Source organism: Cynara cardunculus, assembly GCF_001531365.2.
Source record: "Cynara cardunculus var. scolymus isolate 2C chromosome LG 12, CcrdV1, whole genome shotgun sequence".
Classification (NCBI taxonomy): domain Eukaryota; kingdom Viridiplantae; phylum Streptophyta; class Magnoliopsida; order Asterales; family Asteraceae; genus Cynara; species Cynara cardunculus.
The window spans coordinates 37,280,056-37,297,465 of NC_037539.1; the positions used below are offsets into that span (position 1 = coordinate 37,280,056).

General features: G+C 36.5%; 2 protein-coding genes and 2 non-coding genes across 4 annotated transcripts; 3 read left to right on the forward strand and 1 right to left on the reverse strand.

Annotated features, from left to right (window-relative positions):
• The first annotated feature begins 405 nt into the window (after positions 1-405).
• LOC112524004 lies at positions 406-511 on the forward strand. The gene has a single exon (XR_003070331.1). It is a non-coding gene; the product is annotated as a small nucleolar RNA R71 (small nucleolar RNA).
• Positions 512-9,214: 8,703 nt separating this feature from the next.
• LOC112523989 lies at positions 9,215-9,321 on the reverse strand. Its single transcript, XR_003070317.1, has one exon. It is a non-coding gene; the product is annotated as a small nucleolar RNA R71 (small nucleolar RNA).
• A 1,895-nt stretch (positions 9,322-11,216) lies between these two features.
• Positions 11,217-13,967, forward strand: LOC112523884. Its single transcript, XM_025133556.1, has 4 exons — positions 11,217-11,408; positions 12,459-12,657; positions 12,781-13,259; positions 13,419-13,967. The coding sequence occupies exons 1-4, from the start codon at positions 11,217-11,219 to the stop codon at positions 13,965-13,967; spliced, it is 1,419 nt and encodes a 472-aa protein (XP_024989324.1).
• A 988-nt stretch (positions 13,968-14,955) lies between these two features.
• LOC112523885 (WAS/WASL-interacting protein family member 3-like) lies at positions 14,956-15,465 on the forward strand. Its single transcript, XM_025133557.1, has one exon. The coding sequence runs from the start codon at positions 14,956-14,958 to the stop codon at positions 15,463-15,465; it is 510 nt and encodes a 169-aa protein (XP_024989325.1).
• Positions 15,466-17,410: the final 1,945 nt, after the last annotated feature.

The window sequence follows — 17,410 nt, forward strand, 5'->3', positions numbered from 1 at the left end:
CTATTTTGAACATAATTTACTGATTCAGAATTATGAGTACAATGTTCATATGAATGATCCCCACAACAGCACACATATTGCACAGATAGGACTATTGGAACAGATGTGTTAGCAGCTTGCTGTACTCCCAGACCAGAAGTTAATTTTTTCAATAAATTGGTCATGGAGGTAAGCTGAGCTGTTAATGCAGTATATGCATCCACCTCATGTATTCCAGYAGTCTTTTTCTGTGGCTGGGCACGTGGGTCAGCCCAATGCCCATTGTTTGCTGATATCTTTTCTAGGATCTCATATCCCTCATTATAGGTACTGGCTGTAAAGGCTCCCCCTGCAGTCGCGTCGAGCATTTGTTTTGCCATGGGACTTAACCCATTGTAAAACGTCTCAAGTTGAATACAGTACGGAATACCATGGTGTGGGCATTTCCTCAACAGCTCTTTAAACCTTTCCCACGTGTCAGGAACAGCTTCATCATCTAGTTGTTTAAAAAGACAGATTTCGTTTCTGGACTTAGCGTTCCTTGTTGGTGGGAAATATTTTCGCAAAAAAATTTCCGCCATGTTACCCCATGACGGCACAGATCCTGGTGTTAAAGAGTTAAACCATGCTTTTGCCCGATCCCGTAATGAAAATGGAAATAAAGTAAGTCTGAGAGCGTCATTGGACACTCCCGGGATCAGGAAAGCATCTGTGATTTCCATAAAAGACTTTAAATGAGAATGTGGGTCTTCTGAGGGCAGTCCAGCAAATCGGCCATTAGTCTGTAACATGTGAAACATTATCGGTTTTAGCTCGAAATGGAGAGCGGTCATATGTGGTCTAACTATCCCAGAATTTAATTGCTCAAAATCCGGGATATCATAATCCATGATCCGTCCATTTTTGGAATTTGCCAGATTAATGATGTTTGGAGTTTGTGCCCGTTGTTGCTCATTAGGGTCTGATTCTGTGTCCAAATTATTATCATTTTCATGATGTGGGTTTCCTTGGTGAAAAATTGGGAACGGTGGTATTTGCCCAAAAATTGGCGGTTGGTTTTTCAAATGTGGTACTTCCGGAATGTTGGGAGCAGGTAACTCCATGTTGGGAGGGAGTAGAGCCTGAAATGCTCTCTGAGCCCTCCTTCTATGGTGAAACGTTCTCTCAATGTCTGGATCAAATTCGAAAAATTCCCCGCGATGTGTTCTTGGCATACACCATTTTTCAAAAAGTGGTACTAGAAAAATCAAATCTTTTACTTTACTCAAAAGAAAACTTTAAGCTTGCCAGTCCCCGGCAGCGGCGCCAAAAACTTGGTCGGTCAAATCCTTTACCTTTAGACYTAATGAAATTGGGCCACAAAGCAAGTATACAATACGGCCCAACGTCGTCTTTCCAAGTAATAAAATGGTACAAGTACCGGAATATCGTCCACAGGGATTGGAGCAAAAATTAAATAAGAGTCCAATAAAAGAAAAGATTTCAGATGATGAAAACGAAGACTTTAGTTTGATTTCGAGTTAACACAGGTAATATAACAGAATAATAAAGCGGAATAATAAAGCAGAGTAATAAAGCAGAATAGTAAAGGTAGCACGGGTGTAAGATTTGGGGTAAAACGTAAACACGAAATCCAGCAGACAAAGCTGTGGAAGGACCGGTCCCACCATTTATCTTGAAGGTATTYCTCTCGGACTTCACCTTTGCACTATATTATAGCTTTGCACCCATATCTCTATGTGGTGTTGGGACCAGGGATAGTGACAAAATGGTGTCTTCAAGATATATGGCTAAACAAATCTCTTTGTTAAAAATCACTCTTTCGAGCCGATTCCCATATCATTCAAGTTGGCGTGTTCTTGATAGTTCATCTCTGAATCTATCACACTTTGACACTTTTAGAGAGTGACCAACCCGTCGGGAGTGAAGTTTGAAAAACATAAATGACAAGTCTCCTTGTCAGCAACTTCCTCAAGTCTACCTCTCATATCATTCAAGCTGACGTGCTTATCATAGCTTATTTCTAAGTTCATGGCACTTTAACACTTTCAAAGTGATCAACTCGTCAAGAAGTGTGCTTGGTTTTATAAAACTTGAATGAAATAGTGGAACATTGTTATTGCGAAACAACGTCCACTTTCATTCGGGTTAACATTTCACCCTTTACCCTACACCTGAGCTAATGGAATTAGCTACTCATTACAGAAAGTAAATAACTTAAATAAATGACATAAAGTAAAGACATGAATGTAAATAGCTGAAAGCAAATGACAGAAAGTAAAGACGGAAAGTAAATACGGAAAGTAAATGACAATAAAGAAATAAATAAAAGACAAAATATTAAATAAAGACTTAAAAGCTTGTAAATACTGATAATAAGATGAGAGAGTTTTGGGAGTATAACTTAGAACAATAATCGTCCAAGAGGTGTGTCCTAAAAAGAAGCCAAAGGCCTTCTTTTATACCCACCAAATGAAGAAAAGACAAAACAAATACAAGGAAGTACAAAGTACATGTGAGAAGACTAGAAAAAGGAGATATCATCTCCATCAAAACAAGTCAGCCAAAAAGTCTTCTCCACATCATTTCACCAGCTGTTAAGGGTCCAAAACAAGGGCTTCTTCAGCTCAGACCTCCATCCAAGACAATGGCTTAACCAATAAGCACTTCTTCAAAAAGCCAAAATGCAGCCGGGCAATACTGTTGGAATGCTGCAGCATTACAGTGCAGTGTTATGAGTCAAAAGATGTCATCTACTCCAAATTGTTGTAAAAACAAATTCATCATCACATTTAGCTCCAAACATAACAAATGGAAAATAAGGAAATAAAAATGACTCAAGGTTGGGATAAACTATGAAAATCTACCTATTAAACATAAGAAATAGGTACTTTAAGCATGTAAAAAACCATGCTTATCAACAGCCCTAATGGTACATGGTATATAACTGAGCAGCACTCAGCGTCCTAATACTAAAGAGGACATGAATTGTATGAAAGGGGTTCCCTATGTTTGGGCTATCGATTCTATCATGTATGCTATGTTATGTACTAGACGAACATCTCGGATGCCCTGACAATGACAAGCATATATTAGTCAAACCAAGGTAGGTGATGCTCACTAGGTAGCAGTGAAGAATATCCTAAAGTATTTGAGAAGAACTAAAGATGTGTTCTTACTATATGTGGTCAGGAAAGAGATCGGTGTATCCAAGAGGAATGAGATATATGTATCCATGGGTATACAAGTTCTAGTTTTCCAACAGACTCTGATGACATTAAATTGTAGTTGAGACACGTGTTTTTGTTAAGTTGTGGAGCTGTGAGCTGGAAAAGCTACAAGCAAAGTATGATAGTAGACTCGACTACAAAATCCGAGTATATTGTAGCGTTAGACACCGTAAAAGAAGCTTATTGAATGAATAAATTCATCTCAAACTTGGGAGTGGTTCCTAGCATATGTAACCATATTGATATCTATTGCGACAATGAGGGTGCCAAAGCTTAAGTGAAAGAACCAAGGTTACATTAGCGCTCCAAGCATATTTTGAGACTATGTCACCTAATTCAAGAGATCATAAATCAAGGTGACGTGAAGATATGCAGAGTTCAATCAGAAAATAATCCAGCAAATTCTTTGACCAAGCCTATGAGTCAAAGAAAGCATGAAAATTATAATAAAAAAGATCATATGAAGTCTTGTCACAGTCTAAGTTGGAAATACATTGGGTGCAACTAGAGTAACATGCATTTGCTGGGGAACAAGTGTTGGACAAGACCTACAATAAGAATCACCTCATAGGGTGTCATAAGATAAGTCTTGAAATGGTGAAACTCTTATCCTCATACCTGATATATTCATTTAAACCTAATGCATAAGGAGTATAACTTTTGTATAGGCTAACGTTTATCCTTCATCATATAATCATAAGGGTTATATTGTATATAACATGAATTGTGTATAAGTTGTGTACATACAATATGGGATTTTCTCCTCTCAAGTTGAAAAAGATATTTTTGGGCCCCTCGATGACATATTTTGATTCACATGGCCATCGACAAATGGATTAGTTGAACAAATAGCACTTTTATGAATCAGATATGTTGGGATCGAGAAACATAATCTTTGAACTATAAAAGATGAGATAGACCTATGTCTTAAGTTCAAAACAAAATTCGTGAAGCAGAAGGATAAAGAATGATTCTAGCATATGACTGATTGGATCAATCATTTTGCTCAAGGAAAAACACATTTACATAGCTTTGGCGACGGTGACGTGTTACTAGGCGCTTACCACCGTCTGTGCTAATGTGTATCATGTGCAAGTGGAAGAATGTAGGTTTTTATATGCTCACAACACGTGTCACACAAGAATACCATTGAGGAGTATGTAAACGTTTAGGTCGCACACAAAGAATATGTTTTGCCCCATTTGTAGCAACCCATAATAAAATGAAGTTGATATGGAAATAATTATTCTTGGAGGATAATTACAAAAATATGTGTTAAAATGTAATTATGGTAATTACAAAGTATTATCTATAAATATGTATAATTATGTTGAAGTTTACAATAATTATATAAATCATATATATTTACAGATAATTACTAAATATTATTTTAAATTATAGTTTATTATAATTCAAACTATATAAATAAGGTGATAGGCTGAATAAAATTTGACTGATTGAATCAATTAGATTTAGCCTTCAGAAAATATATAGGAACAAAAAACATTTTCTTTTTCTATAATACAAATATAGATATAGGGTTCTTGGGCTAGCAACTGGTCAGAGTAATCAGCGTGCTCGTGTGTTGATCAACTATAGAGGAAACCTGACCAGGTTTTGCATGCTCAGACAATACCGACTCTGATCTATAAAAGTACAATTCTAAACACCCTATGACATGTTTCATATTTGTTTTAATTGTCATTGGATTTGACTTGAATTTTAATTATCTGAAAAGTTTTCTAATTTAATTTAATTTAATAACCAAAACTGATTTTCTGCTACGTTAAACGGTTACAAATTGTTACAAAAATCCAACATATATATAGGAATATTTCATTAGAAACCTCAAATTCATAAAGAACCCGAAAACCATCCATATCATATCATATGTCCCCCTTCAAGATAAATTTTTATCATGAATAAGACGTTCATATTCCTAACGAATATGTCATGATTTGCGATGTGTACGATTCCCAGGTTCCTAATCAAATTGAGGTTTCAAATGGAACACACACACACACACACACACACACACACACACACACACACATATATATATATATATATATATATATATANATATATATATATATATATATATATATATATATATATATATAAGAAGAGATTCAAATGAGAAGACTTAAAATTGGAGAATGTGAAAACAGATATCAACCATTAGATAAGATTTTTCAATGACTAAGATCATAAAAAGAACATATAAATATATGAATAATTGTGACTAACTTAAAGAATCTAAGAAAGTTGAGGCAGACATTTTTAAAATTTTGTTTAATTAAATCACTAATCCAAATCATTAAATCACTAATCAACTGTTTTTTCAAAAAAAGTTACCCACTTTCCTTTTTAATAATAATTAGATTACCCATATTTTAGAACTAAAGTATCTAAAATATAATCAATATTTTATTTAATAAATTATACCAAAAAAAAATAGAATTTCATTGTCTTTAAATTAAGATCTATGATATATATATATATATATATATATATATATATATATAAATAAAGTGATTCAAGATCTCTTATAAAATGTTTATTGATTTACGTATAAGTTTTAATTAAGATTCATATACGAATCTATGTTATTTTTCACATATGAACTTTAAATTGATTCATGATCTTAGTTATAAAATTTAAGTTAATTCATGTACAAGCTATGATTAAGATTTACATATGAACCTATGTTATGATTCACATGTGAACCAATGAGAAACATCGATGTTTATGTTCACATATGATTTAGGCAAATGAGATTTAATTCGATTTATAAATTGTAAAATAAACTACGATTTCAATGTGAAAATTGGATAAAAACTAGATATTTAGTAATATCTAAAAAATGTTATATAATACATATGAAAAAATTAAGATATTTGTTTTTTTCCTTAATTATCTTAATAGTGAAAAAAGACTTGGAAACTAAAAAATTTAAATTGGTAACTGAGATTGTTTCTCTCATTCTTATATTTTTTGGGCTTTGTTTTTCCCTTTTTGTACAAAAAGTTTTAAAGATGATGAAATACCAGGATGTGGTTTTTCTTCTAAAAACCATCACAGTGAGACCATGCCCACAATGTCACTACAGTGGGAAGATTTTGAACTTGTTTGCATAAGGATGAATATTTAGGATAGATTTTATCGAAGCTAATTTAAGGATGTATGGAGCTGGTAAGAAAGAAAGGCATTCTAAATGTTGGATGAAAGAGGAAGGTGAATTTCCTCGTTACCCATGAAATTTGAAGTATTCCTTTCCTTTGGATAAAAGGGTGTCTTCACCATCCTTTTTCTTCCCTATTTAAAGAGGCTTTGAGTTTCATTGAAAAGCATCCAAAGTCGAGCAGATTTCTCTTTAAGTCTCATTTTTGGTTTTAGTCTTTAAGCATTTAATTTCTTGTATTAAGCTTCCCCAGTTGTAATTTCTGCCCACAGTCACACAACTGTCGAGACAGATTCTTGTTTCATCTTCATGAAAGTATTGTTTAATTCTTTACTCTTTTCTTCTATTATGTTCTCTGATACGCACTAAGTATTTAGTGCTTAAAATACTCTTTTATTCTCTTTTAGATAGGTTATTTTCTATTTATATCCCAACTTTGAGTCATTTTATCTATTTTCTCTATTTTTATGCTAATAAGAATGATGAACCTGTTTTTGTTGGATTTTGGTCTAAATTGAACTTATTTTGGATAGGTTGAAGCTGGTTGATGTTGCAGGAATGTGGCAGCATGACCTGATGGTGGAGAAATAGATGGAAAAGACTTGGAGTTGACTGACAAGACCATAGGCTGACTTTTGAAAGACATGTTAAATTTGGGTAGTTGTGTTATTTTAAGATTAGCTGGAACTTGTTAAGCTAATGTAGTTACTTTATAACTATTAGTTTACTTTATTATACTTTTAGTTGCTTTAGAACTAGTTTTGTGTGAAATGTCTAAAATACCCTCATCTCATCTCTAGTATAAATAGAGATGTGGGTTTAGTTGTAGAAGTATCCCTTGTATCTCTTTCACTTTTTCTCTCAAGTAGGTTGTCTTACTACTTGAAGAACAAGTTTCTCTTTAATTCTCAAGTAATCTTTTGGCTAGATTTAGAGTTCTCTTTAATCGCTTTCTTTATTTTCTCGTTCTTAATATTCCGTCATTTATTTATGTACGCTTACTTGCATTTTATTTACGTCATTTATTTATTACGCTTTCCGCATTTTATATTATGTCATTTAAATTCTGTTATTTATATTCCGTATTTATTTTATGTCTTCATATATTGCTATTTATATTTCTTGTCATTTACTTTTCGTTATGAGTAGCTAATTTTATTAGCTCGGGTATATGACGAAAATGATGTGTTTGTAAATCAAATATGGTCGACTCTTTCAAGTTTTATAAAACCAATGACACTTTTTGACGAGTTGATCACTGAAAAGTGTTAAAGTGCCATGGACTCTAAGCTGAGCCATTGATTGCACGTCAATTTGGATGATATGGGAAGTAGACTTCTAAGAGTTGCTAATAAAGATATTTGTTATCCGTATTTTCTAAATTGTTAATTCTCGACAGGTTGATCACTTTGAACTGTTAAAGTGGAATGGACTCAGAGATGAGCCATTCAGAACACGTCAACGTGAATGATATGGGAATCCACTCGAGAGGGTGATTTTTAACAAAGAGATTTGTTTATCCATATATTTTGAAGACACCATTTGTCACTTTCACTGGTCTGAATACCTCATAGAGATATGGGTTGAAAGTTATAATATCAGTGCATTGGTGAAGTCCGAGAGGAATACGTTCAAAGTAATTGGTAAAAATAGTTGTCACTGATTGTATGTTGTAGCAAATTGCCATCATGGTCTCATGCTGTAGCATTTTGACAGCATTGGTCTACTGGAAATAGTATTTACATCTCACCCGAAGAGTCATACACCCTAGCTTGCTTTTATTATCTGTTATCTCTTGTTAATTTTTAGTTGTGTTAGCTCAGATCAAATCAAAGTCTTCGAATTCGCCTTCTGAAATCATTTCCTTAACTTTACTTTCTTCTAAACTTTTACTACGATCCCTGTGGACGATATCCGGTACTTTTATCACTTTTATTACTTGAAAGACGATATTATGACTAATTGTATACTTTCTTTTGGTCCTGATTGTACTATGTGGTTTGTCAATACGCCAACGGTCAAGTTTTTGGTACCGCTGCCGGGAATTTGTTGGTTAAAAGTTTTCTTTTTAGTGAAGTAAAAGATTTGATTTTTCTAAATCCGTTTTGAAAGTGGTGTATGTCAAGGAGACATTGCGGGGAAATTTTTGAATTGGATCTCGATATTGAGAGAATGTTTCACCAAAGAAGGAGGGCTCAAAGAGCATTTTTTGCTCTACTCTCTCCTAACATGGAGTTACCTCCCCCAATCATCCCTGAGATCCCACATTTGGAAAATCAACCGCCTGTCTTTGCGCCAATACCATCTTTTCTGAATTTTTCGCAAGGACAACCACATCATAATAATCATAATGAGGACACAAAGTCAGAAAATAATGAACAACCAAGAGAGCAAACTCCGAACATCATTAATTTGGCAAATTCCAAAAATGGAAGAATCATGGACTATGTCATCCCTGATTTTTAACAATTAAATTATGGGATAGTTAGGCCACATATGACCGCTCTATATTTCGAACTAAAACTGATTATGTTTCACATGTTGCAAACAAACGGACAGTTTGCCGGATTACCTTCGGAGGACCCACACTCACATTTGAAATCCTTTATGGAAATCATTGATGCTTTTCTGATCCCGGGAGTCTCTAATGACGCTCTGAGACTCACTTTCCTGATCCCAGGAGTGTCTAATGATGCTCTATTTTCTTTGAGGGATCGGGCAAATGCATGGTTTAATTCATTACCGCCGGGGTCTGTGCCTTCATGGAGTAATATGGCAAAAAAAAAAATTGTGAAAATATTTCCCACCAATTACGAATGCTAAGTCCAGGAATGAAATTTTCCTTTTTAAACAAATGGATGATGAAGCTGTTCTTGACACTTGGGAAAGGTTCAAGGAGTTGTTAAGGAGATGCCCACACCATGGCATTCCATATTGTATTCAACTTGAGACGTTTTACAATGGGTTAAATCCCATGGCAAAACAAATGCTCGATGCGACTGTAGGCGGAGCCTTCACAGCCATGACCTATAATGAAGGATATGAGATCCTTGAAAAAATTTCTCCTAATAATGGACATTGGGCTGATCCACGTGCCCAACCGCAAAAGAAGACAGCAGGAATACATGATGTAGATGCATATAATGCATTAACAGCACAACTCTCTTCTATGGCCAATATGCTTAAAAATATAACTTTTGGCCAATTAGTGCAGTCAGCTGTTACATCACCTATTCCAGCAGTCCTCTCAGTGCAATGTGTCTGTTGTAGAGGGGAACACTCTTATGAACTATGTCCACATAATGTTGAATCTGTGAATTATGTTCATAATAGATCGAATCCTTACATTAACACATAAAATGCTAGTTGGATACAGCACCCAAATTTTTCATGGAATAGTTCAAGTTTGAATCCACCATCCATAAACAACAAGGAAACCCTACTTTTCAACAACAGCAACATGCAAACAGTTCAAACTCTCAAAATCACCATCACTAGAATTTTCAAAGTAATCAACCACCTTTTCAGACCAAACCACCTCCACAGTCCGAATCATCATCTTCTTTGGAAGCTATGATAAAAGGACTGGTGGCTCAGTCCCAAGCACAACAGCAAATGATGACTCAAAATCAATCTATGTTCAATCAACAAAGTGCTGCCATCAGAAACCTGGAAACGCAAGTCAGTCAACTTGCTCTCAATCAAAACAATAGAGCCCTTGGTACTTTACCTAGTAACACAGAAGTCCCTATAGATCTAGGAAAAGAACATGTGAAAGTAGTGACTCTTAGGAGTGGAAAGGAATTAACAGAGACCATACCAAAAGAAAGTGAACAGGTTGTGTCTAAACCTGAGACTATACATATGGTCGCTGTTACTGAAAGTCCACCAAAACCTCTGAATAACCAACCACCCGAGACCACCATTCTTATTCCTCCCAAGTCGGACTATCCTTTGTTATTCCCAGAAAAAGTTGCTAGGAAAGAGCCAATTGAGGATGAGGTTATAACAGGTCCAAAAACCAAGGTTGTAATCCCATCTGAACCTCAAGAAAGTAAGACCAAGACTCTAGTCACTCTGGACCCATCCTGCTTAACACAGCCAAACAAAGTTATCATAAAGCCAGTTCCCCTTTATGTTCCTTTTCCGCAAAGGTTAAGGAATCAAAAAGAAGAACTACAATTCAAGAAGTTTTTGGAAGTGTTTAAAGCATTGCACATCAACATACCTCTTGTTGAAGCAATTGAGCAAATGCCCACTTATGCCAAGTTCCTTAAAGACATTTTGAGTAAGAAAAAGAAGCTAACTGAATATGAGACCGTAGCTCTTACCGAATAATGAAGTGCTCTTCTAACCAACAAAATACCTCCTAAGCTTAAAGACCCAGAAAGTTTCACTATTCCTTGTTCTATAGGTGGGAAGGAGATTGGTAAAGCCTTGTGTGATTTAGGTCCTAGTATCAACCTTATGCTCTTGTCTGTTTTCAACACCTTAGGCATAGGAGAGGCTAGACCCACCACTGTCACCTTGTAGTTGGCCAATAGAACCATTGCTATCTGAAAGGTAAGATTGAGGATGTCTTAGTTCAGGTTGACAAATTCATATTTTCGGCTGACTTCATCATCCTGGATTTTGAGGCTGACAAGGATATTCCCATCATCTTAGGAAGACCTTTCTTAGCCACTGGTGGAACTTTGATTGATGTCCAAAAAGGAGAGCTAACTATGAGGCTTCAAGACCAGAAAGTCACATTTAATGTCTTCAATTCCTTAAAGTACCCTGATTACTTGGAGGAATGCTCAGGAGTTACTGAGATATAGACAATGTGCCATGAGGAAGGAGTTAGAAAGGCCTGTAAGATAGAGGAAGAGGAAAGTGTTGAGATAGTTGATGAGACTATTAAGGATTTAGAAGGTGATGCCCCATCTGATGCTGCAGCATTTGAGTTGCTGGATAATAGTGAGCTTAAGAGTTTTACCCCGTCCATAATTTCACCACCTAATCTGGAGTTAAAAGTAACTCCCATCTCATTTGAAGTATGCATTTCTAGGAGAAGAAGGTAAATTACCTGTCATCATATCATCTACCCTAGACTTATGTCAAGAAAAGAAGCTTATAGATATGTTGAAGTTGCACACAAAAGCTATTGGATGGACCATTGCTGACCTTAAGGGGATTAGTCCTTCTATTTGTCAACATAAAATCATCCTAGATGAAAAGAACTTCAAATCTATAGAGCCTCAAAAAAGATTGAACCCTGTCATGAAAGAAGTAGTGAAGAAGGAAATTTTGAAATGGCTAGATGCAAGAATAATTTTTCCAATAGCCGGTAGTTCTTGGGTTAGTCCAATCCAGTGTGTCCCAAAGAAGGGAGGGTTTACAGTTGTCACCAATGACAAAATTGAACTCATCCCCACAAGAATAGTATCTGGATGGAGGATATGCATAGACTATCGTAGGCTAAACAAAGCCACTCAAAAGGACCATTTTCCCTTACCTTTTTATTGATCAGATGTTAGATAGGTTGGCTGGAAAAGAGTATTACTGTTTCTTGGATGGATACTCCGGATATAACCAAATAGCCATATCACCCGAGGACAAAGAAAAAACCACCTTCACATATCCCTATGGTACTTTTGCCTTTAGGAGAATGTCATTTGGACTTTGCAATGCTCCTGCAACTTTTCAAACATATATGATGTCCATATTCTCTGACATGCTTGAAAAATCCATGGATTTCTTTATGGATGATTTTTCAGTTTATGGCTCATCTTTTGATAATTGTTTGGAAAATTTTAAAAGGAGTTTTGAAAGATGTGAAGAGACTGATCTGGTTCTTAACTGGGAAAAATGTCATTTCATGGTCAAAGAAGGAATTGTTTTAGGCCATTTAATTTCCAAAAGAGGAGTTGAGGTAGACAAAACTAAACTTGAAATCATTGAAAAACTACCTGAACCAACTACTGTTAAGGGAATACGAAGTTTTCTTGGTCATGCTGGGTTTTATAGAAGGTTTATAAAAGACTTTTCAAAAATTTCAAAACCTTTGTGTTTAACTTTTGCAGCATGACCAAAAATTTGATTTTACGGATGAATGTAGAAATGCATTCAACACTTTAAAGAAAGCTTTAGTCATCGCACCGATAGTTGTTGCTCCTGACTGGAACAAACCTTTTGAGATCATGTGTGATGCCAGTGATTGGGCTTTTGGAGCTATCTTAGGTCAAAGAAAGGAAAAAGTTTTTCATTCAATCTATTATGCAAGTAAGTCCTTGAATGAAGCACAACTTAACTACACAACAACTGAAAAAGAACTATTAGCTGTGGTTTTTGCTTTTGAGAGATATAGATCATATTTGATGGGAACAAAGGTCATTGTTCACACAGACCATGCTGCCATCAAGTACTTGATTTCTAAAAAAGATGCTAAACCTAGGTTAATAAGATGGGTTCTGTTGTTGCAAGAGTTTGACCTTGAGATAGTTGATAGGAAAGGAGTAGGCAACCAAGTTGTTGACCATTTGTCAAGATTAGAGAAGCCTAGGGAGAACCTAGAAGAAGGAGAGATTGTTGAAACATTCCCCGATGAGAGAATTCTAGTTTTAGAATCAAAACCACCATGGTTTGCTGACATAGCAAACTATTTGGCTTGTGGAATAAGACCATCTTATATTTCTGGCCATATGTTCAAAAAGTTTCTCCATGGTACTAAAACTTACCTTTGGGATGACCCTTACTTGTTTAAGATAAGTGCAGATCAAATCTTAAGAAGATGCATCCTTGAAACTAAAGTGGCAGCAATTCTGCACCATTACCACCAAGCAGCATATGGAGGACATTTTGGAGGCCAAAGAACAGCTGCTAAAGTATTACAATCTGGTTTTTATTGGCCTATTCTCTTCAAAGATGCCCAGAATTTTACATAAAGATACAATGAGTGCCAAAGAAGTGGTTCCATTTCCAAAAGGAATAAAATGCAACTTAATGGAATCTTAGAAGTAGAGTTTTTTTATGTTTGGGGATAGATTTCATGGGACCATTCCCCATCAAATCATTGTCAATACATTCAAGTTGTTGTTGATTACGTGTCTAAATGGGTAGAGGCCATGGCTTGTGTTAATAATGATGCCAAGACTGTGGTTAAATTTCTTCAAAAACAGATTTTTACAAGGTTTGGTACCCCAAGAGCACTAATTAGTGATGAGGGTACCCACTTTGTAAATAATCTGTTAAGTGGAATTCTTGAAAAGTACAACATTAACCACATAATAGCAAATGCCTACCACCTGCAAACCAATGGATTAGCCAAGCTTTCAAACCGAGAAATAAAAGGAATTTTAGAAAAGGTTGTCAAGCCAAACCGAAAGGATTGGGCTTTCAAGTTTGATGACGCTTTATGGGCATACCGGACTGCTTTTAAAACACCTATTGTTATGTCTCCATATAAGCTGGTTTTTGGTAACGCTTGTCACCTTCCTTTAGAACTTGAACACAAAACATTTTGGGCCATCAAGGAATTAAATATGTGCCCAGATATGGCTGCCAGTAAAAGAAAAGTCCAACTGTGTGAATAATAGGAACATAGGAATCTGTCCTATGAAAATGCCAAAATTTATAAAGATAAAACCAAGAAATGGCATGATAAAAGAATTCAGCACAGGAAATTGAGAGCTGGTCAGAAAGCTCTTTTGTTCAACTCTAGGTTAAAACTGTTCCCAGGAAAATTCAAGTCCCGTTGCTCTAGACCATTCCTAATTCATAAAGTTTATCCGTATGGAGCAGTTGACCTAGTCAATCCCAAGGACAATTCGGTGTTCAAAGTTAACGGTCAAATAGTGAAGTTATTTTATGATCCGGTAGAAATTTCAGAGTTATGCTCTGTGAATTTTGTTACCCTTTGCTAAAAGCTTTGGTTTTGGACTTTTTATAAGTCCAAATTGTTCATTTGTAAATAATTAGTCTGCGTTAATTTCTGGTTTTAATAAGTGTTATTCTTATTTTTAATGGTATCGTTATTTATTGTGTGTTTTGCAGTTTTATCAATCATCAAGAAAAGTTGGAAGCCTTGTTGTAGCAAATGGAAAACCCTAGCCTTTGATGGAAAGTTTTTAATTTTTGAAATCTGAAAATTTTGAGAAGGAGAAAAAGTATGATGTCATTCTCAAAAATAATTTTTTAAGGAAAAGGGTCCTCCTTTATTTGCCAACAAAGAGATTTTACAAGGTGTAAGAAAAAGGACTAAATTGTCATTGAGAGGACATCTTGTTACCAACTTTTCAAACATCTCCCTATATTGTCAAGATAACTTATCCTCCCAATGTGACTAATGTTGAAACCACCTGGTTGAAAAGGAAAGGAGACCTCCATCAAGTACACTCATTTCTTTTTGCATGCTCCCAATGCTTACATCACTAGACACCACCATCTTCCTATTCTACCCCTTGTCTTAAGAAAAACCCATTTGTATTCCAAGAAACCCATTTTTTCTCTCTTCCCTCCCAAACCAACTGCCTCATCCGATCGATAACTGCTCTCTCCCTACCGGCCAACGTTCGAAAAAAAATGGCGAGGATGAAGAGGGCAATGGTACGCGACCCTCCTCCGCCGCAAGCATCCGAAACACCATCAGTGCAACCGCCTAACCCACCACCGCCGGTGAGGAGAGGAAATAATCCCCCCATTCCAAAGAGGAAGGGCGAGTCATCCGCAGTCCTTATCGATGAAGACTCGCCATCGCCACCACCGTCGCCGCCTCTGCCGCCACCGTCCACTGTCGCCATCGACACCATTCCAAAAGAAATACCTATCGCCGCTCCCCCTCTACAAATGGTACCATCTTCTGCCATTATTTCATATGTCGACCATTTCAAGAAATCAAAGGAGAAAGCATCCACTGTTCCTACTACAAAAGAAGCCCCAACTTCATCTATGGCCACCAAAAGCAGGGAGATGCCCGATAATGCTCCAAAGGTACACTCTTCCTCTGATAATGCTCCCCCTGATGGTCTATTCACCTCTGATTCTGAAGAGGATGAAGACCTTGCCCCTAAGGCACAGACAGGGGAAATTTGAATGGAAAATGAGGCATGCAACTTGGAGAATATTGTTATTATTGAAAATCCTAGAAAAACTCTCCTCTTGACTGCCTCTAGACAAGAAACAGAGGAAGAGGATGATATTCCTCACTACACTCCTCATGACCCCATTCCATACCTCAATGAGGAATTCTTTGAGGAGGAAGATGAGGAACCCCCTATTGTGGTTGCACCTAAAAAAAGAAGGAGGTTGGTTAAGGCTTGTGCCAAAAAGTCAAAAACAGTAGTTGATGAGGAACCTCCTAGGAAAAGTACCAGGTCTCAAAGAGTTGTGGTTGAATCACCTAGGAACTCAGAGAGTGATGCTGTAGCATCACCACAGCATTCACCCAAGCCCAAGAGGAAAAAGGTGGTTATGGCCCAAAGGCCAGCCACCATTCCAAGACCAATCAGACCTCACAATGGATTTAGTTCCAAGGCCGCTGAGAAGATGCATTCTAGATTTCAAAATAGGGTGGGATTTACAGATAAAGGTTTTGACAGACAGAGTGTGAGAGAGTTTGCATTTATTAGAGAAGTAGTGAAAGCCCATGGGATAGAGCAGATGTGTATGGTCCCAACCTCCTATAACTTGACTTTGATAAGAGAGTTTTATGTTGAGGTGGCTACCAATAGTACATCCAAATTCATGCTTAGGGGGATGTATTTCACTTTCAATTCTAAAGCCATCAATAGGCTTTATGGCTTGAACCCCCTAAGAAAACAGAATATTCAAAGATGCTGAGGAATGCAACAGTAGAGGATTTGGCATTGGTGGCAGATGAGATAGGAAAGCCCGGGCCTAGTTGGGATGAGCATTCGAATTACATGCTTAGGACTTTTAAGGCCTACAACCTTACGACCAATGCTAATGTATGGATTAATTTTCTGAGGCACTACATTGCCCCTACCACTCATGATAGCTATGTATCAGTGGAAATGATGTTGTTGCTTTATTGCTTGGTTACAAGAAAGTCCATCAACTTCGAGAGAGTGATTGAGAAGAGCATTGGAACATGCTCAGGAAGGAACCAGGGGAAGATTTACTTCCCCTGTATGATCACAAGGTTGTTGGTTGAGAATTGTATTCCTCAATACTGTGAGGATCAGATGATAAAGGAGCAGGGGGAGAAGTGGAAGATAGATATGAATACGGTGTCTAGGTTAAGAGAAAAGAAAGACAAAGGAAATGGGGCTAGTGACATGTAGTGTCTCATGCAAGACCTGCTGGCCCAAAACAGCAGCTTGATGGACAGTTTGTTGGAGCAAAGGAATGAGTTCTTTGACAAGATAGATAGGTTGAAGGGAGAATTGGCTGAGAAAGTAAAGGCAGCCGAGAAGAAGACTAGGGGAGACATCAAGTTGGTGAAGGCTGAGCTAGAGGCAAAGTCAAGTGCTCAAATCAAAAAGTTGGGCAAGAAGTTGAAGGCTTTGAAGGAAGAAAATGCAAGGTTGTTTGGTGAGAATGCAAGATTGAAGTTGGAGTGCAAGAGGTTGAAGGACCACATATCCACTTCACCTACTCCTTTGGAGTAGGTGATATGTGTTTAGAATTCAACACATAATACATTTGTTTACGTCTTTTTAGTCAAAATTAGTTTCCTTTCATTTCCACTTTGAGTCATTTTGATTTATTTCTTTATACTTTTATTATGGAGCTAAAAAATTATGGTTTAACTTGTTGGGACTCAAAGATACAAGCTAATGGAGAAGTTTTTGATAAACAGCAAGATACTACAGCATTGGAGCAGCAGCGATCTGATGCATGCGCAGCTTTTTGGAGAACTTATTGATTAAGCTGTTTCCTTTTTTAGCTTTATGGAAGACAGCTGGAAATTGCTGGAATCTGAGATTAAAACTCTTGTTAGGAATATGTACTTTCTAGTTCCTTTAATTGTACATTGTAACTAGTTTTAGGAAGCTTAGCCTCCAAGATTTGTCTT